The 24,595-nt window shown below is 40.2% G+C and overlaps 1 protein-coding gene across 2 annotated transcripts; it reads left to right on the top strand.

The window, feature by feature from the left end:
- The first annotated feature begins 4,041 nt into the window (after nt 1–4,041).
- On the top strand, nt 4,042–22,079 carry Ldhb (lactate dehydrogenase B). Of its 2 annotated transcripts, none has more exons than XM_003470446.5 (8): nt 4,042–4,175; nt 7,258–7,392; nt 12,732–12,849; nt 14,812–14,985; nt 16,958–17,131; nt 18,124–18,241; nt 20,177–20,300; nt 21,708–22,079. In XM_003470446.5, the coding sequence occupies exons 2-8, from the start codon at nt 7,264–7,266 to the stop codon at nt 21,873–21,875; spliced, it is 1,005 nt and encodes a 334-aa protein (XP_003470494.2). In that variant the 5' UTR covers nt 4,042–4,175; nt 7,258–7,263; the 3' UTR covers nt 21,876–22,079. The 2 variants fall into 2 exon arrangements, with proteins under 2 accessions (XP_003470494.2, XP_005003882.2); XM_005003825.4 differs by lacking the exon at nt 4,042–4,175 and adding an exon at nt 4,669–4,852.
- The last annotated feature ends 2,516 nt before the right edge of the window (nt 22,080–24,595 follow it).

The following is a 24,595-nucleotide window of genomic DNA, read 5'->3' as shown; positions in this document are numbered from 1 at the left end:
TATGTATCATAATATAGAAACATTTCAGGAACAAGGGGAGGAGGCCCTTCTAGGGTGAGCATAGCTAAAAGGTGTCCTTGACTGGCCCAGGGTGCCTTAAAGGATAGACAATTACTCTGACTCAGTGCTTATCAGAGGTATGCAGCTGGGCTTTAGCCACCGTAAGGTCAACTGAATTCAAGAGCAGGGACTTGGTCAAAGACCTCTCATTTGTATCATGAAATCCCTGTGTTTGCTATTTGATGTGTTCTTAAGTTATTCTTGTGCCCCCCCAAAACACACCCCTTTAAAATAAGGGTCATTCACAGACAGTGGGGGAAGAGAACAAGAAGTCAACAAGAAGCAAGCCCTCCCTAGGTACAAACATTCCCAAAGCCCTGAAGTCTCGCGAGAACTCGTCGAGGTTTCTGATAGGTTGTCCTGGACGTGAAGTCAGCGTGGGAAATGTGAAAGGGAACCAGAGGCATTAAGCTCTCTCTAACCTTTCCCTTGCCAGCAGCTTGCCCTTTTTCCTGTTTTCACTTGGCACAAACTTGCTTTGCAGAGGCTGGTCTTTTCCTACTTTTAATAAATGTGAGACTTTGCCACTGTTCACACCTATTTTGTTCAGTTATTTGTTCAGGACAGTAAAACCTCAAATCAGCTGGAGGAGACTGGAGCATCCCAAAACCCGGGAAACAGCTATCCAGTGACTGGCTGGACAGTTACAATCTAGTTAATTTTCTTTGAGATACCAAACCCTCAGTTTTCTTTTCCTCTCACAAGTGTTGGTTTCTCTCTCGGGCTCCATTTTCTTCTTGTGGTTAGAGATACCCGTGTCAGCTCTTCTCTGTTTACAAGCATGTTGCTGCTGTTACAGCAAAACCTCACTTACCTGAAACTCTGCTTCGTGGAACTTCAGCTTTGGCAAATACCAGAGAACTGAGAATTAAGGAAAATTGTAGAAAGCAAAACAAAAGCAAGAAAACATGGCGTAGTTCAGTGGACTATAGCTCAGAGGCAGAATATAGGCTTAGCATGTAAGAAATCTGGGGTTCAAGCCCCATCAACAACACCACCCCAGAAAAAAATAAAAAGAGCTAGGGGTGCAGTGAAACACATGCGTATTCGCAGTACTCTAGGAGCTGAGAAGGCTGATGAGTTCCAGCCCAGTCTGGCAATTTAACAATTTAGTGAGATCCTAGCTCAAAATAAAAGGGCTTGGGATGTAGCTCAGTTCAAAAGGCTGGGTTCAGTTCCCAGAAACACACACATACAAACACACACTCTAAGAGCTGATAAATGTCCTAACCCTGAATTCTACACAGGGTTGGTTCATTTGCTCATATGATGCCCCATTTTATAAGATGTCTTTAATATAACCACACAGAAATATCTTGTCAGAGATGCTGTTACTTGGAGATATAAAAATGAATAAAGTGTTTCTGAGAAATCTACAGTTCTGAAGCTATTAGTTAATCTGGTTTGTGGCTACAATAGAATAAAAACAGCCAAATAGAATTAAGAAAAATTTCCACTGACAGGAAAACCAAAAGTGGTGAGGTCAACATTATTTTTTCTAATTTTTCCTCTCCATCTTTGTTTGTTCCTTCCTTCCTTCCTTTCTTCCTTCCTTTCTTCCTTCCTTCCTTCCTTCCTTCCTTCCTTCCTTCCTTCCTTCCTTCCTAACTTCCTTCCTCTGTAACCGTAACTCAGGGTCTTGGATATACTAAGAATATACTCTGACATTGAACTTTTTTTTAGCATTATTAATTCATATTAATTGTACCAATTAATGGATTTCTCTGTAACCTTTCCATATATGCATATATTGCACTGTGTTCAAATCTACCCTCCGTAATGCTTTTTCCTGTTTTCTCCTCCTTTCCCCCAGGGTTTCCTTCCTTAATAGTCCCTCCTTTAATTTTTGTTTTAATTGTCTTTGTTTTTTTTTCAGATGAGGGTCTCACTATGCAGTTCAGTTTGGCCTTAAACTTCCAGTGATCCGCCTGCCTCAGAGCTGGGATTACAGGCATGCACCATCATACCTGGCCAGACCCTCTTTTCAATTTGCCACATTTTTTTTTTTCCAATTTGGTGTTTAGTTTCCACATATGAGAAAAATCATGTGATGCTTGCTTTTCTATCTTACTTCCCATAATGTGATGATGTCTAGTTCCATCCGTTTTTCTGCAAGGAGATGATTTCATTTTTCTTTATGGCTAATGATATATATATATATATATATATATATATATATATATCGCTGCTTTTCCATTCATCTGTTAATGATGCTCATACTTTCATACCATAACTTCCCCCTTTCTTACATTTCAAATTTTTCTTATTTTTCAGTGAATGAGGATATTGCTTCCTAGTGATTTCTTAAAGAATAGAATGGCATGGGGAATATATCTTCTGCATCATTGTATGTACAACTGTCCTTCCTCTTATATTTAAAGGAAAAGACAAATTGCCGGGGTATACAGTTCTTAGAAATGTTTTAGAGTGGTAGTGCATACTCTTCATGCAGTTAGAGGCCTATACTGGAGAATTTATGTTGCTGGATCAAATTAAAACACTTTGTAAGGAAGAATGAAAATGTGGTTGAAGAAGGAAGTAGTCACCTCATCCCTTCCCTTCCTCCCCCTCCAAAGATGCTTCATTTCTGAATGAGGATGACAAGAAAGGAATTTCGAAGAATCTTATGAGGGTTTAGGTAAGCAGCTGGGAAAGGTGTAAACCGCCTTCTAGACTGCTTGCTGAGGTCAGTAGCTAGTCTTGCTCCACACTTGGATTCAGAATGAATGCAAAGCTTTGGAGGCTCTTCCCTAAAGTCTTCTCCCTTATCATTATCTTTTAATTTGTAACCAGATTAACTCTTCAGAATTAAAATCTACTCTAACTGGATGCTGGCCCCAAGGAATGCTGGGAGATTCTGAGACTTATCTGTTTCTCCCATCTTTTTTCTTTCTTTCTCTCTCTCTTTCTTTCTTTCTTCCCTTCTTTCTTCTCCCCTCCTTCTCCTTCTTCTTTTGTGGTACTGGGGATTGAACTCAAGGGCTCTGCAGTGAGCTATATCCCCAACCCTTTTTAAATTTTTTGTATTGAGACAGGGTCTCACTAAATTGCTAAGTTGTCCAGCTTGGATTCAAACTTGTCATCCTCCTGCCTCTGTCTCTGAGGCAGCTGTGGTTAGAGGTCAGGTTAAGATACCCTTTTCTTAGTGATTCCTACCTCTGAACTTTCACTTTAACCAAATTTTTATTACCACTTAATTCATATTTGTCTTCGATGCTTGTCACTGAGAAGAAACTAACGCAGGATTTATAAAATTAATGGTCATTTACAAAAACAATAATTTATGAAAAAGAAATCCCCTTTCACATACAGGGAGTTTGTGAGCTTGCTATGTTTGAGGGCGATTTAATTACAAGAACACACAGTTCTTAACTGCTTAATCACTGCCAAATTAAAGTACCATGCATGACTGAAGACAGGGAGAGGGTGACACCCGGCAAAAGCTTCTTAGGGACCCGCAAAGCAACCGCATCCCACGAGTGGCTCCGTTTCTCCCTGCAGGGCCAGGTCTGCCCTTGAAACCGAGCAGACTGGGGGGAAGCAGAGGACGGGAACCAGGCCTCACTGACCGCTGCAGACAACCAATGCCTATAAACTGAATGAAGGTTATACACGAACAAAACTCATTGTTTGGTCAAATGAACTTCAAAACGATGCTGATCGCATTTAGTTGTTCCATCCCGATGCCATGCATCTTACTGCTGAAATGAGATCCAGAAATGTTTTTCTATGTGGACTCAATCTACAGAAGGAAAGTCGTGCAAGTCCAGAAGACTTGGAGACGGGCGCGCCTTGGAGCCAGGGGCCTGCGAACTGCGCGGCCCTTGAGAGCCGAGGCCGCCTGGGGCCCCTGAAGGTGACCTCCTGCTGGTGCTGCGGGAGGGCCGCGCAGGCTTGAGCTCTTGTCCTTGAAGGCGATTGAGCGAGCCGAGGGGAGGGGCAGGCGCTGCTAAGGTTTCCAATCACAATAGAGAAACCTAAGAGCTGCGGAGGGGGTGGGGCGCCGCCTCCCGCCCTCCTCCCTCCCCGCAGGTCTTCGCCCGGCGGACGCGCGCTGCAGAAGCTGGCATCTCCGCGCTGTGGTCTCCGCGAGCTCCGGGCCCTTCCCGTGCGGGGTAGGTCTCTGCCCGGGACCCCGAATCCTGCCTCGCGCTCAGACGGGCTGGGATGTGTGCAGGGGAGTCACTGTGCGGCCAGACAGGAAGGAAGAGCCAGGGGCACCTCTGGGGCCTCTGCCCAGAGCATCCCAGGCTGGGCCCTGCCTCGCCCTGGCGGGTGCCCGAGCTCGGGTTGCAGAAAGCGGGGAGCGGCAGCAGCACGCTAGGGCTCTCTTCACCGCAGCAGTCTTGACCCCAGCGTGCGTTTAATAAGGAGAGAAACTTGTTGCATTTGCAGCTAAAACCAGGTTCTCCCACGCCCTTGATGGCTTCCTGGCGGGCACTGCTCCCCCGGGGCGCCTGCGGAGCTGGGACACGTGCCCAGCAGCGGGGGAGGGCACAGATCCAGGCTGAAAGCCAGCCTGGTGGATCCTGAGTCTGCATTCTCGGGGTGGACTCGGAGGATGCGCCCGGGTGTGCTGGGCTGGGCAGAGGCTTTAGTGCTCAAGTTCGCAGCTGCTTTACGGCGCCGGTTCCGGAGCGCGGTATTTTGCTGGCTGGCCTTTATCCGGATGCTTTGCTGCTTTGTTTGCTTTGCCGGCCCTGGGTCCTCAGAGCGTGACCTTGTCTGAGAAGCTCTGTGCTTGCTTCCTGCCCTCGTGATCTGCTGTTTTTCCCGCTGCCCGCGCCTAGAGGTAGAGGTGACTTTTTGGTTGTTTCGTGGGCCCCTGCAGTGCTGGCTGCCAGCAGGCCCCGGCTTACAGCAGGGCAGGAACAGAGGCACTATTTGTTGAGATTCTGGGGCTGGATTCCAGGGTCTTCCCACACAGCTAACCCTTTTTTATTTTTTTATTTTGGGTCTTGCAAAGTCACCAAGTTGTCACCAAGTTGGCTTGAATTTGGGATCCCCCTGCCTCAGCCTCCGAGAGTGCTGGCGTTATAGGCGTGTGCCAGTAAGCCCAGTTTAGTTTTAATGGTGTATATCCAGAGGGGTGGGAGCTGTAAAAGACTAGGCGTCCTGGGGTGTTTTTATCCTATTTATTATTATTTATTTTCCTCCCAGCCAACAAAGATTTGTCATTGGATTGAATATAACACAAACTATTTTCGTCTGATCAAGGAAAAATTTTAAAAGCGCACTCTTTCCTATAAAGACATGAAACAGTCTATACTGGTTGGACCCTGTAAATTGTAGTTTGGGAAATACTGCAAACTTACACAACAGATCCATTAGAAAAACGCTGTATTTATAATAGCAACTATTTGTGGATTTTTGTTTTCTACTACTTCCTTTAAGACCCGTCTACCGAAAAATCTTAAACCAATTAGCAAATAATAAATTTGAGCGCGGGGGGGGGGGGAGTTACGCTCTTGTAACCAAGTTCCACAAAAAGGATGTAGGATTCATCCTATTCTGCAGAAAATGCAGGACATGGTTGAATTTCATTTTAACTTCATCCATTTGTGAGGCCCCTTTGGTGACTGTGTGTTTTCTCTTTAGCATCCAGGAGAGAACTGTAAATATGGTTTGCGTAATAATCTCTTCTCTGTTTAGGCTAACTGACTTGGGAAAATGTCGTTACATGATTGTCCCAAATTCAGATGCTTTGTTCCAACCGAGAGGCTTCCTAACCTTATCATACAGTTACTATGCCTGGTGTTGTTACTTAGTCTGTTGCAGATTGGAAACAAACTAGACTAGGATGAAAGACAATTTGAAACAGGTGCAGCCACCTCAGATGTAACTTGTCTAGTATAAAAAGTAAAAAACAAACTCAGATTACAGTATCCTGTGATCCCAGGACTCTGGGAGACTGAGGCAAGAGGCTCTCAGGTTTGAGCTCAGTCTCGGCAGTTGTAAGAATTTAGTGAGACCCTGGTTCCAGATAAAAAGGGCTGGAGATACAGTTTGGTGTGGAGGCCCTGGGATCCATCCCCCATACCAGTAGGAAAAAAGGAGTTATTTATAGCTGGTACCCTGTGTGTTTAGAAGGCAGGGCAATGCATTTTATGCACTATGTTGTCATGGAATTGAGTATTTAAGAAAATTTTGCCATTTTTTCCAATTATCTCAAAATCTGATAGATTAAATTAGGTGTTATTGTAAAAATGTTTCACCACAGGTTTGCTTTTTTGCTTTTTTTTTTTTTTTTTGTATCTAGGATCCAACTCATGCCCTCATACTTGCCAGGCAGGTGCTTATGCCACGAGCTAAATCCTCAGCCCTGCATTTTTTAAAAAAAGATTATTTTGCATAATTTTATTCACTACTACTTTATGGTCATCATATATTTAGTACTCTGACATATTTTATATGAGATCTTTCAACCATTTGTAGTTGTGGGGACTGTATTGAAAGTTTGCCATTTTTTTTTTTTTTTTTTTTGTGGAACCAGGGATTGAACTCACGACTTTGTGCTTGTCAAGCAGGTGCTTTTGCTGCTAAGCTAAATCACCAGCCCCAAGTTTTCCATATTTCTTAAACAAGCTTAATGTGAGGTAGTAAGTTCACATAATTACCTATATGTATATTGTTTATGGGAGCAAAATAAACAAATTAACTTATTTAAACATAAATGTTCAATGTCTCTTAGCCAGTAAATAAATGGTTACAACAAAAATGATGATGAGACTAACAGTTTGCTTGTAATCCCAGCAATCTGGGGAAGCTGAGGCAGGAAGATCAAAAGATTGAGTGTAACCTGATAACTTCAGGAGACCTTGTCTCAGAATAAAAGGGGGACTTAGGGATGTGACTCAGTGGAAAGATATGGGTTCAGTCTCCAATTCCATCAATTTAAACAGAAAGAAAACAAGAAAGAATGAGAAGTTAAAAAGGGAGGAAAAAAAGGTTTGATTACAGTGATTACAGCTTGCTCAAAAAGAATTCTAGGTTGGAGTTTCTAAAGGGCTTCTTGAAAGTTTTTCCTTTAACTAAATCTTTAAAAGGGTCACATGGTCCCTCAGAGCACACTCTGAGTTGTGTATCATTAGTTTCATCTGAACCGCAGTTCAGAGTTGCAGTGGTGGCAGCTACCATGATTCCCATTCAGATTCTATGCCTGGACGTGTGTGTCATGTTTTCGTTCTTTTCTTACAGTGCAAAATGGCAACCTTGAAGGAAAAACTCATCGCACCAGTTGCAGAAGAAGAGACGGGGGTGCCCAACAACAAGATCACCGTAGTGGGTGTCGGGCAAGTTGGGATGGCGTGTGCTATCAGCATCCTGGGAAAGGTACGTTTCCAGGGTTCACAGAGAGTTCCTCTCCACCTGTTAGACCACAGTGGAGTTCCTGTCTTCCGGAACCTTAACATGGTTACAGCAGTGTTATATAGTACATACACAGTGCTCAGGCTAAAATTGTCCTTGTTGTCATGGTTACATGCTGTATAGCTGTTTTCACTTCAGTCCAAGGTTGTATATTTTATACTCTTATTGTGTCGGTTTTTAAATCTTGAAATGTAAGCTTTTTTTCTTTTCCTTTTTCTTTTCTCTTTCTCTTTTTGTTCTTCTTTTTCTTTTGTTTCTTCTTCTTTTTCTTAGCAGTGCTGGAGGTTGAACCCCAGGCCCTCAGTACGCTGCACAGCGCTCTACCCACCGAGCTACATTTCCTCCCCAACCCAGCCTCTCTTCATCTTATATCATTGACACTTTTCTAGGGTTCAGTTGACTGGACCCTACAAAAATAGAATGTCCTTCTATTTATGTTTGTCCAGAATTTCGGAGTAATTTAGTTCAGTTTAAATTTGGGGAGATGGGATTAAAACCAGATTCTTAGGGAATCACATCAGAAGGCACATGATGTCCAATTCGTGCCGTTACTGGAGATGCTGCAGTTAATTCTATGGTTAGACGGGTGGCAGTGATAGTTCTTCACTATGAAAACATCTCCATCAAAGAAGTAATCAGTGCAGTGGCTTTTTGAGGTTGTGTAAATATCCTACTGTTTCTCTTGTATTTTCCATTGTAGTTTCATTTTGACATGATTTCAAGCCCGAGAATGTGGTGATCTCATGGTTGTCTGGGAGTTGCAGATTCCCGCTGTTGTTCAGCGTCACTACCAGAGAATATCTTACTGCATATCACTAGATCGGGACAAGCTGAGAGAGATGGGCGGGGGGCGGGGGATAGAAGCAATGCTTATATAAATACAGAGAAGAGGAATTGAAGAGAGGGGAAGGGAATGGAAAAAGCAAAGAAGAAGATATATCATATATAGATACAAATTCCCTATGATGAATGTGATCATTAAGTATATCTAAAAGGTTTCAATAATCACTTCTCACCTTTCAGCTAAGATCCCAATAAAAATTGAAAAAGCATAAAAAAAAGGAAAACAAAATCTTAAAAGAATATCCAAATGCAGAATTCACAATGTGCTTCTGAGTGGATGTTTTATGTTTTTCTGCCATTAAAAAGTAAAAACAAAATTTTAAGTTCAACAGTGGTAAGATAGGCACCATCTGCACTAGAACCCAGGATTTTGAAGTCTAACCATAATGACTCTCCAGTGTTGTATTTCCTATGTCAGTATGCAGGCTGTTAAAAATGTAAATTTATTCAGGAGATGGTAGCTCTGCCCTTAGCCAAGTGTTTGTGTATATCTTTATGTAGTTTTCCCTACGTCTGTTGTCAGGTGGTGGTGTCCCTGGATTATGTCTGGGGGAAACATTCACAAAGGGCAAAGCAACTTGACTAAGATCCCAGTGGTAGCTAAGCATCAAGACTGACCTTTCTGAGCCCATAGCGGGTGTGTTTTGGGGGACGTGCATTGCTGGGTTATCAAAAGTGGTTGGTTATGGGATCAGAGATGAAGGGGTGGCATCCTACGCCCTGAAAGACTCCATTTAGAAGATGTTAATGTTCTTTTCCTGTTTTTGCCCACGCGGCACACCCCCACGGCTTATGTAACAGCTGCGGGAGCTTTTGTGAAGCCGGGGCTGACTCCCTGGGTGCAGGAGCAGAAAGGTTTCCCTGAGTTTCTGACTAACTTGAACCATACCTTGTCTGATGCACTTACAGTGATTCCGCTATCAGAAATCACCTCACTTCATTGGTTTAATACACATCTTACACATTCCGTGGGCCCAAGGACAACTGAATTTGTTCTTCACTCTGTTCTTGATAAGTAGAAAAATGCTTGTCATTTTCAGTTGTAAATATATATTGAACTAAAGTATAGTCCTGTTGCTACTGATGAATGGCACTTGAATTCTGTCGATTTGCTTTTTCATGGCTTCTGCTGCCTTATATGAATAATTCCCCCATTTGTATGTCAACCCCATCACATAGACAGGGTACTGCCGGCCACCCAGCAAGATTATCCCAAACCCTTTACCCTCTGTGCCCCACTGTTTCACTTTGAGTGGCTTTTTTGTTTGGGTTTGTTTTTTGAGGCATGGTCTCACTATGCAGTGTGTACCTCTGGCTGGTCTTGAACTCCGTGTAGGCCTTGAATTTCTGATCCTCCTATCTCGGCCTCCTAAGTGTTGGAACTATGTGTGTGTATCATTGCCCCCAGGCTTCCACTCAGCTGTTGCCACTGTTCTCATGTTCTAAACAAGGCAGCAGTGTTGCAGAATAGTTTTTGCAATGTGGGGATTGATTTAAAAATGATCTGTGCCAGGCATGGTGGCACATACTTGCAATCCCAGAACTTGGGAAGCTGAGGCAGGAGGATCACTAAGAATTTGAAGACAACTTGACCTTCATAGCAAGATCCTGTCTCAAAATACCACCCTTGAAAAAAGTGGTACATAGTAAATTGTGTTCAAGGATAGACTGATGGAACAGTCTAGAAGCCCAAGGTGAACCAAAATTATATTTAAAATAAGGTAAAAGTGACCTTTCAACGACGAAGTTAAGTTGTTGAGTAAGTAGTGCTTTCCAGGTGGTTAATTGTTTAGAAAGAAATTATATGTTTTCATAGCACAGCATTTCCTGCACACTAGATAGAAACTTGATTATAAGAATATAACCAGGGCCTGGGGATTTAGCTCAGCGGCATAAGCACCTGCCTTGCAAGCAGGCGGTCATGAGTTCCATCCCCGGTACAAAAGAATATAACCAATAAATATTAAGACGGTGGTGGCAGATATATATTTTATCTGGTCTCCAATGAATGATTTGATATTAAAAACCAGTTTGTTACAGATTAAACAAGATTTCAACAGTGATATTCTTGCCTTCTAAATGACCTTGTTGCTTAATGAGATTACTGCTTTTGCAGTTAATCTAAACCTTGCTATTAAAAACAATTTTAAATCTTAACAGCATAAGTAAAACAAATAGGTGGCAAATTCATAGGCTACAAAAAATGTGAATATAGAAACTGAAGTAAGGCAAACAGCAGCGTTAGTACCTGGTCCAACATGTTTTATTTATGTTTCCCCTTCTTTAGAGAACTGTCGGTCATGCTGACCCAATGCTACATTTTTAAAGTGTTGGATTGTTTCCTTCCTAGTCAGCTAAATATGCCCTTCTTAGCCAATTCATCACTCCCACTGAAACAGAGACAGGATCTGCGATCAGGTGACATCCTTTTCTACTTAAGCACTAGCTTGTGCTGCACTGTTGTTCAGAAGCACACGTGTCATTTCTAAAATAAGATCCATTGATATTTCTAGCCCTCAGCACCTTCACAGAATGCTGTAACTATTTTTAAGTTACATTGTATCAACTTTGGACTTAAATTCAAAGGACGATGTGTGATCTTGACAAAGACTGTAAAGGGTTTTACAAGTGTCAAAATGTGTTTAAGTAGAAATGGATCAAAATTAATGCCAGTATTTGATAATTAACATCTTAGCATTTGTAGGAGCTTGGTTCCAGGATCCATAAAGATACCAAGATCCAAGAGTCCTTAAGTATATTATATAAAATGGTATAGTATTTGCATATAAGTTATACATGTCCTCCTGTATACTTTAAACCATCTCAATTATTTCTAATACTTAAAACAATCTACATGCTATGTAATTACCTGCTGTAGTTCAGGGAATAATGGTAAGAAAAAAAATCTGTGCCTGTGTACCATAATTGCAGTTTTCTTCAAAAAATACTTTTGACCTGAGGTTGGTTTAATTCATGAATGTAGAATAACCAGACAAAGATTTGACCACACAGAAAGGAGAAAATAGTTTCTAAGTATCCCCCAACTTAAAAATTGCTGAATTTCACTTGCTTACCACTAAAACACATTCAGGCCCAAGGAGACTCTTAATCACAAACAGTCCTGTTGTATGTAAGTCACCTCTAGCCTGGCCAGCAGCTCAGCATTCCAGCCGCTGGAGAGGCTTGTTATTCATACTGCTTCTAAGGGAAGCTAACGCAGGTGGAGTTCACTTCCTAGCTGTCTTATCTCTGTGTTGCCCCTCCCCCTGCTGCAAAGTGTTTCCTGAGCCCTTTGTTCACAGGCAGCCCCCTTTGACTAAGTCCTGATCACACTGCTAACCTTAGAGGAGGCATTTACATTTGAAAGTGAATTTCAGTATTCATATATTACTGGTTATTTTGTTAACAGCCCTAGAAAACCACAGAGACAAAGCCTTAAGTGGTGTTGCAATGGGAAGGTTAACCGCTTTTTAAATCATCAGTGGACTGTAGGCTTCCATAATATAAAGGAATGTCAAAACAGAGAGGTTGGGCTGGGGATTTAGCTCAGTGGCATAACTGCCTTGCAATCATGCAGTCGTGAGTTTGATCCCTGGTACCGATAAAAACGAAAAAAGACCAAAAAAAAAAAAAAAAAAAGAAAAAAACAGACAGGTTGTTTAGATGCATTTGCCTCCTCATCACAAAGATCAAAGTCTTGCTGAAGAACATATCTGATTTCTAAAAGAGAGAATCCTTTGTTTTATTTATTTATTTTTTGTCTTCTCATTACCATTGAAAGACTCAGAGGCTGCGTGAAATTAGAATGCTAGGTCAAGATTCAATAGTATATGTATTGATTTAGAGTTTTTTTAGTTGGAAGGGACAGAAAGACAAGACAGTTGGGGTTGAAAGTGAGAACTCTGAGATTAGGAAAGATTCCGAGGTGCACCTTTGGGTTGATCAGAAGTGCTGAGACTGGACGCTTTCATCCACAGGACTTTTCTCGCTTTCCCCACCAAGACATTTGAATTGATGAGAGCTAATGTCAGCATTGCGAGCTTTACCTGTGAGCTCAAACCCTTGGTGATTTAAATGGAATCTGAAACTGTGAACTGAGGTGATAACAGGATAACATTTCCCAAGCCTGTTTTGGGACTAGATTCTCTCTCTGTTTCCTTCTGTCTGTCTGTCTGTCTCTCTTTCTCTCTACCTTCTCCCCATAATGTGGAGACTTGTACTCTTTATGTCTCTGTCTACTACTGAACTAAGTCATTTTCATAAAAAATCTTTAAGAAATCTTAAACACAGCTGTATTGTGCTGTTAATTGAATCCTGGGTGAGTACCTAACGCCATGGTACAGTTCTTGAGGCTGTTAGCCTGGTGATGCTTAGCCATTTAAAAGTCTTTTTGAGTTGGATGGTGAGCTGAGGCATCCTAGCCAGGCATAGGGTACTAATTCCTGCTTTCGTGTTTATAGTCTCTGGCTGACGAACTTGCTCTTGTGGATGTCCTGGAAGATAAACTCAAAGGAGAAATGATGGATCTGCAGCATGGAAGCTTGTTTCTTCAGACATCTAAAATTGTGGCAGATAAAGGTAGTTTTAATTTACTGCAACTCTTCATGGATTTCTTTATCATTTGTGCTACTGGGCGTAGAGCCCAGGACGTTTGCACATGGTAGGCGACCATGCACTCTACCATTGTGCTAAGCTTATTCATTTATTTATTTATTTTTATGTAAGCAAAGTTGAGACTTTGAAAATTATTTCAGTGACTATTAACAATCAAATGTTCACTTCCCCTGGGCTGCAGTATTTTTGCTTGCTTTTTAAACAGTCTTATTGAGCTGTGATAACGTATAAAGATTTTAGAAAATCACGAGTTCATGATCTGTTTTACTAATTTCATATCCTACAAAATTTCTAATTATATTCTTTTTTACCTAAAAACTTGTTCTTCTTTCCCTATAAGATTCAACTTTTCATTCCCAGTATATTAATTTTACAGACTCTTCTTAATGGACTGTAACTTAGAAATGGATTTATTAGCTAAAATGTATCGTAAGAGAAAATAACCAAATGTTATATGTAGGGGGGCGTAGTTTGTTGTTTACCATGTTTTTCCTGTGTGCCAGGTTTCCTTCCTCAATCTCTAGAAACTTCTTACAAGGTACACAGACCAAATGGTCATTTTCATACCGGAAACATGAGGAAAAGCTGATCATATATCCATGTTTCATACCGATGCATTGGTTATCTTTGTTCCCAAAACATAGGCCTTTTCTAAAATGGTTATTTCTTTAAAAGATTTCCTGTCTTTTGATACAGGTTTGTGTATATTCAAACCTCTGGCTCGGCCTACACAGATTTCAGGATCCCAGCAACAACCTACATTTCCACTTTTCTTAATCTCCTTTTCCTGTCGTAAAATGACTCTTTTTCATCCTGGCACATTTTAATCGGGTGAAGTTGTTGGGGGTTCTTGCAACCAAAATGGTAGCTCCTATTTATGGAATCAGAAACATTCAAAGTATTGTGGGAAGCGTTTTCCACATACTAGCTCATCTGAGTTCATCTTCCCAGTGGCCTTGTGGGGGGATATTGTTTCCCTGAGGTGGAGATACTGTTTTTCTGCTGTTATCTGGGAGAGGAGCCTTGGTAACTTATGGTCAAAAGTCACATTGCAACCAGTTTAATCATGCAACTCATTTATACATATGGTGCATAATGACTGTGTTAAATCTTCAAGACTGTATACTTTGAAAAAAGACAGATTTCCTTTACAAGAAAGATAGCTGATAGACAGGCAGACAGACAGATACTTCAGGGAAACTCAATGACTCACTGCTAAAACGTGAATAAACTCTCAAATACTGAATATCAAAACTCTAAGGTTTTAGTTTCTAGCCAACCACAAAGTGCCTTCCTTCTCTTCTATAGATTTATGTAGCAGTATATGCTTAAGAACAATTTAAAATTGATTTTTATTTTCTTTTGTGCCTGCCCTTCAGTTTTACTACATTAGGAACACAAATTGGTTTTTTAAAAATTTCTCCTGGAAGTCTACCTATTGGATTTCAGACTCACTGACAGTGTTTCAATATAGTATTGAAAAGGCAATGAATTTTTAGCTACCCATGTATTTAAGGTCATTTTTACTTCCGAAATTCATTTTCTGAGCCTATTTTAGTTGGATGACTTCAGTGTAGCTCAAGGAGGAAAAAACTGCAGGAATATTGAACTTCAAAAATCTTTTAACATGAAAAACTATGTATTGCAGTACTGAGGACTGAATCTAAGGCCTTTGCAATTAGCTATCTTGTCATCCTATGTTTATTTTGTAATTTTGAGACAGAGTCTCCCCCAGTCATCCAAGCTGGACTCAACTTTGTAATTCTCCTGCCTCAGCCTCCCAGAATGTTGGGATTACAGGCCCAGTGAAAACTTCTTACAAGTTCTAGAAGCTCCTTTGTGGTTAGGCTGTAGAGCACACTGGATGTGGTATATTTTGATACAAAGTTATATTTAGTTGTTTTTCTCTTCATTTTTTTCCCCAAGATTACTCTGTCACTGCCAATTCGAAGATTGTGGTGGTGACCGCCGGCGTCCGTCAGCAGGAAGGGGAGAGTCGGCTCAATCTGGTGCAGAGAAATGTGAATGTCTTCAAGTTCATTATCCCTCAGATCGTCAAGTACAGTCCCGACTGCACCATCATTGTGGTCTCCAACCCCGGTAGGACTACAGTACTTGCTGCCTCAGTTATGTTGAGCTTGGTGTTTGGGGGCTTTTGCTGATGTTTTAGACTTAGCATCAGTCCCCGTGTTCACTCAGATGCAGTCCCCTGTCTCCTGGTTTGCTAACCACAAGACAAATGGCAGTGTCCCGGGCCAAAGTTTCAAAACCGGAGAGCAGTTCATTCATTCAATGAAACTTCATCCTTTTGTCTTCTCTGAGGTTTTATAGAATCTAAGGACTTTGACATTATTTTTACAAAGGTTATTTTGGGAAAGAATAGAAAGAGAATAAATCATTTGAAAGTTCTCTTCAATTTACAAGAAAAATTTTGACCTATTTTCTGGAAAGCCCATTCTAACATCCCTAACTCTAAATTCTTTAGAACTGAATCACGCTGAATTGGAAAAGAACCCAAAAATGTTGCTGATCAATTTGGTTTTAAAAATAAAAACAGGTTGACAGACAAAAGTTGTTGTCACATGTTGTGAGAGGAAGACTGCTTTCCTTGCTAAATACATTTGCAGAGTAAACATTAAAATGTATTAATTGGAAACAATGCTACTTGTTTTTAACTTTGTAAATTAAAAAGTACGGATGGCCATGGTTTGGGACTTAGCTCCAGTGTAGAGAGGCCTGACAGACCCAGCTAAACATCAAAATGGAGTCACTCATGCCAAGGCTCCATATCACCTTGCTGAAACCAAGTTCTTTATCTGGCATAGTAAATCAGGGGCGGAGAGATCACAGCCAGATTTCCCCAAAGGACTCCTCTCAGCTGGCATGTTGTTTAATCTTCACACAAAAGAATTACTCTGAAATTACCTAGTAGTAACCAATCAGTTACTTTCTAATGTTTTCTCTGCACTTGACAAAGAAAGTAACTTCGAAATAAGTGGTTCCACTTTTGTTCCTGTTTCCTTTATCCTTTCTCCATTTATGAAACCAAACATTGCTGCTTAGCCCACGAAACATTTACTTTGTTTTATGAAATAAAGTATTGCCTGATTTCTAAAATGGAAAATAAAGCCAGTCAAGAAATTTAAATTGTAATTTTATCTTTTGACAGCCCAAGTGGTTAAAATTCATTACATTTTACACTTCCCTTTGTGTATTATTTGCTCTCAAACTTACTGCATGTTAGTGAGCATGGGAGGCAGTGACAAAAAGGTGAAACAAATTGTCCCTGATGCTTCGCCTAGCGAAAGATGGAGAATGAGAGTGAAGAAATACTTGCAGAGTTGAGAACCACCAATGATGGGAGACTCTTACATCTAGGTTGGGGCTCACTGAGTCGTTTAGTCTTGTATATAAAAATATATGTGGAAGATGGATATAAAACAGGAAGAACAAATAGCTATATTAAGTTCTTACTTCCCAAGCCTCAGCCAGACATCACTAACTGATTATTTAACTTTCTAGGTATAGCTCCAAAACCCAGTTCTCCAGGCAGCTACGTCTAGTGAGTCAGATTTGTCAAGGGGAATAAATTATCTAGTCAAATGTTTTAGTTGGGGTATAGGTGAGTAGGGAGGTGGAGACTGCAGGATTGATTTCCAGCTTTAAACCTTCTTTTCACTGATCGATTGATTTTTAAATATTTTTTTTAATAGTGCTGGGTCTTGAACCCAGGGTCTTTGCACTGAACTATATCTCCAGCCCTGATCTCTCCCCCAACCCCCTCCTGCAATTTTTTACTTTTAGACATATGGACTAGCAAAATTTTACCTCTGTGTAGATGTGGGGTTGTGCCAAATGGAAACAAAGGATCTCTATAATTCCTAACATTTTAGTGCCTTGAGTTACTGTAGTAGTCAGCTGAACAATATCTCATACCCAAGAAAATCAGTATTTCTGTCTTTCTGGCCACGTCTCATTTGGGGAATGAGGAAGTGCTGGGAAGGAGGAAGCTAAGGCAACCACTGATTGAAGCCAGTTTTGATGTGTTTACTTTTTTTTCTAAAACGTTTAGTGGACATTCTTACATACGTTACCTGGAAACTAAGTGGATTGCCCAAGCACCGTGTGATTGGAAGCGGATGCAACCTGGATTCTGCTAGATTTCGCTATCTTATGGCTGAAAAACTTGGCATTCATCCCAGCAGCTGCCATGGATGGATTCTGGGAGAACACGGCGACTCAAGTGGTAAAAAAAATAAAGAAAGAAAGGGAGAATATGTATCGTGTTCTTATGATCTTGCTTTTCTCAGTTTTTTAATTTAAAATTTTATTTTTATGCCCTTTGATGTACTTCAGAAAAATTTTTAAAATAGTGGTTAATTTTATTTTGTTTTCATTTACTTTACTATTTACTCCTTTTTCTCTTCTCTGATTAATTTCCATATTGATGTGTATTATCTGCATGAAGAATTACCGTATATTCAGGACCACTCAGATTTCATGGTTTTTGTGAAAGGTGATGAAAATGCTCAATGAGCTTGACTTGTCAGAGCTTACATACCGAAGAGAGTTTTATTGGCCATGAGCATCTTCCCTACATGACTGTGCAATGCTAAACTCTGTTTAGTGCTCTGCCTGTATTTCCTGAGCCTTTCATGGTCCTCTCCCACAAGCCTGAAGGTATACATAACCTAAGTTTCAGGATCCAGGTCACACATCTGTATTGGTGGCCCTTTAAGTTAGTAGAATCTTATTTGTTTTATTATATTTTCGGAATTATATTTTATATGAGTATAATTATATTGTTTGGGGTCTTCTCTAGGACTTTTTTATTATAGAAGAAACAAATCTAACAGGAAAAAAATAAGCAGGAGAAAAATTGAAAACTCCTCAAAAGAAGTTTAGGATAATCCTAAGCTAGACTCCCTTGTGAGTTCACAAACCAAGAAGGGCATTAAAAAAAAAAAAAAAATAGGAAAAGGAAAAGAAAAAACCTCTTATTCCACATCACTTTGACACAGAAATTACTTTGTACCAAATTTGTTGAAAATTAAAAGGTCAGATGTGTTGCCATTTGAAGGCAAATGTCTGACCAAGTGTCCCCGAAGCGGGGGCTGTGCAGGAGTCACTTGTCACTGGGAGTCAGTAACTTGTATCAGAGGTGAGATCTGAACCAAGACTTATGAGATAGAAATACCTGAAATGCCTGTCTTTTCCTCTGTGCCTTTTTTCTCGCAGTGGCTGTGTGGAGCGGCGTGAATGTAGCAGGCGTTTCCCTCCAGGAGCTGAACCCGGAAATGGGCACAGACAACGACAGTGAAAACTGGAAGGAGGTGCATAAGATGGTGGTTGACAGGTGAGCGAAAGGGAGCTGGACTACGATGAGCCCTTTCATGTTGACTGAATAATTCTCACGGCTGCCCACCTCATCTAGTCGGTATGCGGCTATCTTTGGAAGCAGCGCCGCTGATGGAGGCTGGTTAGACTTCCATCAGTCTCCCTAGAAAAAGCAAATATGTTTCTCTTTAGAGAGTCTGTTGTAAAGGTAACCAGAGCCAAGCCCAGGATTAAGTGAGCAGGGCTTCACCTTGCCTCCTCATCAAAGAAGGTTGATTTATTTCAAAAGGTAAACATAGACCTCTAAGTGTCATGACTGCCAAAAAAAATACTGGAGGACAGATTGTTGAAAATATTCCGCCTATTTGCGTTTTTGTTTTTGTTTTTCGGTATTGAATTTATGACCTCACACTTGCCAGGCAAGGCAGGTGCTGTACCTCTGAGCTATAGATAGCCCCAGCCCACAACCTATCTTTTTACTTACCTTTCCTTTCTCAATTACAGATGTTCCCACACCCTTTGCTTGATAAAAATCTTCAATAAAGGCTGTTATTTATAGAAAATTTTTGCAGTGAGACTTAACTGTTCTCTCAAATATGGAAGTTTTGTTCAGTTCAATGTCTGATTTTTTCTTTTAGGAATTCAACCTGTGTGTGTGTGTGTATATATATATATAAAAGAAAGTTTTAAAGTTGAAAAAAGTCATTTGAATTTTAATTAACATAGTCTTTTGTTTTCTAAATGAGAAGACAAGGGCCTACACCTCATGTAACGTACCTTGTCCAAGACCGGTCAGTAGCAGATTGCAGTAAGTCCTGATTTTCTAATACTCAGAGTGATTCCTGCCCCTGGTCAGGTATCCATGCCTTCTGTGAGCCGTGGGGTGTGTAATTTGTATTCTTACCTGGAAATCACCAAGTAGAATATTGTCACTTCTCAAGTTAGCTGATCATAATCTTAGGTGACAAAGACAACTGGTACCTCACAATCAATTTTATTCTTTTATGTTTGTTTGTTTTGATCTTTTTGAGACAAGGTTCTCGCTATGCAGTTCAAGCTGGCCTTGGGCTCACTTTGTAGCCCAGGCTGGTCTCAAACTTGCAGCGATCCTCCTGCCTCAGCCTCCCGAGTATGCCACCATACCTAGCAATTCTTTTATTTTCATTGTTTCCCAGTTTCCTTAGTTGTCTGGAAATACATTCATGTATAAGTTATATTGACTGGAAAGTGTACGTCCTACTATATGACTTTACAAATACTCACTTATATAGTTAGCTGTTTAAAATAACCAGAGCATGTATATACTGTCTGCAGGTAATACTGACAGCCTTACACTCTCATTTAATGACTAAGTTTTGTTCCTGGGAAAGGGTATTAATGAATGGGTTGCTAAATAAGGAACTGTGTATAGTGTGACTATTACAATATTCAGAATAAAGCAATGGTCCGAGGAAACTCCCAACTTGATGATTTTGCTTTTGAGTAACTCTTAGATGCATTACTGGAACGTGTAGCAGAACATAAAACTACAGCACCAAACACGACACAGATGTCGTGTTTGGTACAGTCAAGAAAAATTGCAGTATGTATAAACATGAGTATATACAAAAAGAGGCACTGAGGTTCTAAAAGCAAGATGTGTAGAACTGTACAAAAATAAAAAAGACATATAAATCTGAGCAGCGGGTAATAAGTCTGAATTGCATGCCCTGGTTGTAAGTCCTAACAGTTGTTAAATGGGTAGATCCTTAAATGAATATTTGTATATTAATTCATTTAACACTCATAAAAAAAAAAGTACCAGATAGATAACACTGCTATTTTTAAAGAAACTAACCCTGTGGCAAGAAATGTTAATGATTTTCCCAAGATGAACACTCTACAGGGAATAGAACAAGAGTCAAATCCAGGGAGTTGGGTTTCAGTGATCATTTATGTTTTCTTTTTTCCTTAGCGCCTATGAAGTCATCAAGCTGAAAGGTTACACCAACTGGGCCATTGGCTTAAGTGTGGCCGATCTTATTGAGTCCATCTTGAAGAATCTGTCCCGGATTCATCCGGTGTCAACCATGGTGAAGGTAAGACAAACTGGTAACCAGTGTCACATGATTTCTGAAGTGCAAGGTATTTACTGTCCACAGTTAGTTCTGCATCTCAACACTTCCTGTGAACTTTCTGTCCCTTTACCGTGGTTGGCTATCTAGGACAAGAACCCACGCTTATAGAGCCGGAGACATCACTTATTTTTTATTATCCTTGCTCGTACGATGTGGCAAGTTGAATATTAACTCCATTTCCTTAAGCACGCTTACAATATATGATTGTTTGAATACAAACAACATTCACTTTAATTTAGTGTCGTGAGCTGTCGTTTGCTTTTTATGGAGCCTTTGATACCTTAGCAAATTTGGATTAATTTGGAAACTATGGAACAATGAAAAGGTTAAGGTGAAAGTGATTTAAAAAACAAAATTGTACCAAAACACTGTGTCAGGCAGGTGACTTCTCTATTGTAAGTCAATACGAAGAGTGAAGAAGTAGGAGGGAATGCAATGTATTAAAGGAAACACATAGAAAAGACAGACCCCAAGGGAGGAGAGGTAAAATATGATTTAGATGTTTGTTCTAAAATATTATAGAAACTAAAATATATGGCAAAAATTGGTGACTGCTGGGGCTGGGGATTTAGCTCAGTGGCATAAGCGCCTGCCTTGCAAGCGCAGGGTCGTGAGTTCGATCCCCGGTACTGGGAAAAAAAAAAGTCACAGTACTGAAAAAAAAAATGGTGACTGCTGAGTCTTAGAGTAGTGTGTGTGTGTGTGTGTGTGTGTGTGTGTGTGTGAATATGTATATATATAGCTTTTTGAAATTTAAACTTATTTAATATAACTAATCAGAGTAGTTGTTTGGTGAACTTGACATTGTGATTAAATTTCTTTATATAAACTGGTTAAGTATTTTGGGACACTGCTGTTTTTATCTTAAATCTTTCAAAGGAATAGCTTCCAGTAAGATCCTTTAGGTTGGTCATAACCTGTTAGTCTCATTGCCTACGAAACATTACCAACTATTAAATTCCTTTCATAACTAAAAATCTGTAAGAAATTTAAAGTTGCATGGAAACTAATCCATTAGGAGTCACTTGTTAAAGTCATTTAATATGAAGATCCTTTTGTCAAATTTTATTCAAAGTATGTATGTCTAGGCACAGAGGACTGTTCATTAAAACATATTCAGAATGATTCAATATAGTCCTTTTTCTTACAGCTTTTTGTTTTTATCATAGTGTATGTTGCATGTTCCATGTATAAAACTTATTTTAAAACATAAGTTACAGGAAAACTGGAGACTTGTAAGTGATGAACAATTTGTTAGAGATGGGTGTGTGCTTTTTGGATTCCAGGGAGTTCTTTCTGTTCTGGTGCTCAGATCACTGTTCCTGAGGGTTCTGTGTCTTGCTCTAAACACCTTTGCTGCCCCTGCAGGGCATGTACGGCATTGAGAACGAAGTCTTCCTGAGCCTGCCTTGCATCCTGAATGCTCGGGGCTTAACCAGCGTGATCAACCAGAAGCTGAAAGATGAAGAGGTTGCTCAGCTCAAGAAAAGTGCAGATACCCTGTGGGACATCCAGAAGGACCTAAAAGACCTGTGACTATGGTGTTCCAGGCTATAGAATTTTAAAAACTACCCTGTGACTAATCCCGAGCCTTTATGTAGCCTTCATCCACGTACATGGGTGGGTCACAGTTTAATTCTTCCTTAATATCTGCTAGGAGCTCACAGAATCAAAGCCCAGGCTTGGATTAATGCTTGTAATATGAGCTCTTGAACAAATAAAATTAACTATTGCAGTGTGCTTCTGCTTCCCTATTTTCTGAAAGATTTGAGTCATTATTCCCAATTATTGTTCCCACGTGTCATAAATATACTTAAAATCCAGCATCATCTTGGTCTCTCATTTTCAGGCAGCAAAACAATTCTGTCGTAGCCAGTACCCTAGTTTTGGTGTCCTGGCTCTGTGCTTACTATTTTAAGGCTACAGCAGAAGAAGTTACAATGGATGTCAGTTATGTAACTTTTACAAGAAAGTTTTTACTTTTCTAAAAGGAGGAACTTCTAAAAGAAAGCTTTGTAAAATTGGAATTCACATTGTTAGAGTTCATTCTCTTTGAGAGTGGAGGAAGTAGAAATTTGAGCTGAATCATTCAGATCCTGGCAACAGGAAGGCAGTATACTTGGGGCATTTAGGAAGGGACATTAAGCAGAGTTTTTTATCAAAGAATTTCCAGTTTACATGCAATACCTAGGGTTCAGTTTAGGGAGTGATAAAGACATGATATTTTGCATCATGTGATCATATGGGCTAAATTACTGATCAACTGTGCTCTTGGGCAAGTTAGGTCAATACCTAACTGCTTCTAAGACTCAGTTTCTTTGCCCACGAAATAGTGATAACAGTGGTACTTCTTTAATATGAGTTGTAGAAGTTAAATAAGAAAGAATAATGAGTAATACCCTTAGTGAGAAGTTGATCATAATGGTAGCAAACACTTGAGTAGAACTTGCTCTTCTAAAGCTGAAGCTTTGTGAGTATGAACTCACTGAAGCCAGCCCCACTGTCCTGGAAAGTAGTTTCTTAGCCTTGACATTGTTGACGTTTTAGGCTGCATGGTTCTGTGTTGGGATCAGAGGATGCATTGCAAGATGTTTTCGGTAACCCCAGCCTCCAATGGATGCCAGTCACATGTGTCTCCCTGCAGAGCGATAACCAAGTTTCCTAGAAGGAAAGTCACTGCTAACCGAGAACTGCTGCTCTCAGGTCTTTGTGTCCCCAGTTTTGCAAGATAAAATCTCAAGTCTTGGGGACTAAACAAAGCTAGGATTCAGCCCACGCCCTGTTACTTCCAGATCTCTGCTCATAAGCACCAGTGCTATCTTGTGGGAAATACCAATTATTCTACCTTTACGTCTTTATAAAGTAATAATAAAGTCCTTAATGCTTCAGAATATGTGAGGATTTTTGTTTTCTGGAAAGACAGGTGTTAAATTCCTTTTTCAGGTCACATTTCCAAAGTTGGTACCAAGATTATTTCTCGATACAAAGAGCAATTTTTGCCTCTAGTTCTGTGCAGTTTCTTCTACACAAATGCAAAAATTATAATAAGCCAGTTGTTTCCAAGCTTCAATTTCATGGACCGGTTTAAAGTGGTTTAAGTTTTATCAGGAATGGAAAAATCTGTTTTATGTGGAGGAAGGTAAGGATCTCAGCATGCTTGTCATCCTTTTATTTCAAAAAAAAAAAAAAAGGGCCATAGAGAAAACAGTAACATTTTCTAACTATTAAATAAAAGAATAGACTTCATTGTTTGAAATGGGATCTCACTATAACCGAGATAGCTTAAAACTTGGAATTCTGTCTCAGCTTCCCAAATGTTGGGATTATAGAAGTGTTTTGTGCCCAGCAAGAAACATTTAATACAAAAGAATGGAAAGACCGTATCAATTTGTCAGCTGTCCTGGACCACAAGCAGAATGGCAAAACTGAGTCTTTAGTGTTCATGGAGCTTGCTTCTCTAACCAGCTATGGGCTTTCTGCCTGTTCAGTGCTTCTATGTCGAGAGGTAATAAACTCCTAACACTTCTTATTTTTGTCCCAGCTAACTGAATCTGGTTCCAAGTGACACTCTAAAAGTACCGAGTTAACCAGTCATCAGATAAAGGTGGCTGTTAACGGGTAACTTAATGTAGTTGATGAAAAGTGCATAAATCACAAATAGCAAAACAAGGTGCAAAAAAGTCAGAAAGAGACCTGAGGTCCTGTATACTCAGTTGGAGGGCTTTAGTTATTCCCTGTGAAAAATAAGGGAAATGGAGCTGCTGGCATTGTCTAGGGAGAAAGTAATGGCCCAGATTCAGTTACTGCATGAGTCATTCCAAATGCAAACCTGTATACATTGTTTTAAACGGACATGGTTTATCTACATAACTACTGTGTGCGCATGCGTGTGTGTGGTACCAGGGCTTTTGTACTGAGTTACTTCCTGGTTCATTTTTTATTTTTTACTTTGAGATAATCTTCCTAAATCACTAAATTGCCTGGGTTTGGCTCAAATTTTTGAGGTTCCTGCCTTAGCTTCCCAGAGAACTGGGGTTACAGGCACGCACCACCACAGCTGGCCCACATGGGTGCTTTGACGTCACTGAAGTTTAGGGTTGGAAGTGATCTTTGCCTAAGTAGTTTCACAGAAGAGAAACAGACGCAAGTACGTTAATATGTGAGTTGGTTACTATTTCTTCAAACGGGTTAAAATAAACCAAAAAAGGAGAGTGGGATTGTTGATGTCAATAACTGAAGAGCCTAAGAGTGGAACT

Source organism: Cavia porcellus, unplaced genomic scaffold (assembly GCF_034190915.1).
Source record: "Cavia porcellus strain 051 isolate PalLab524CR breed Dunkin Hartley unplaced genomic scaffold, mCavPor4.1 scaffold_27, whole genome shotgun sequence".
NCBI lineage: Eukaryota > Metazoa > Chordata > Mammalia > Rodentia > Caviidae > Cavia > Cavia porcellus.
Note: the sequence above shows the minus strand (reverse complement) of the source record. Positions and strands in the feature narration are given on the sequence as shown.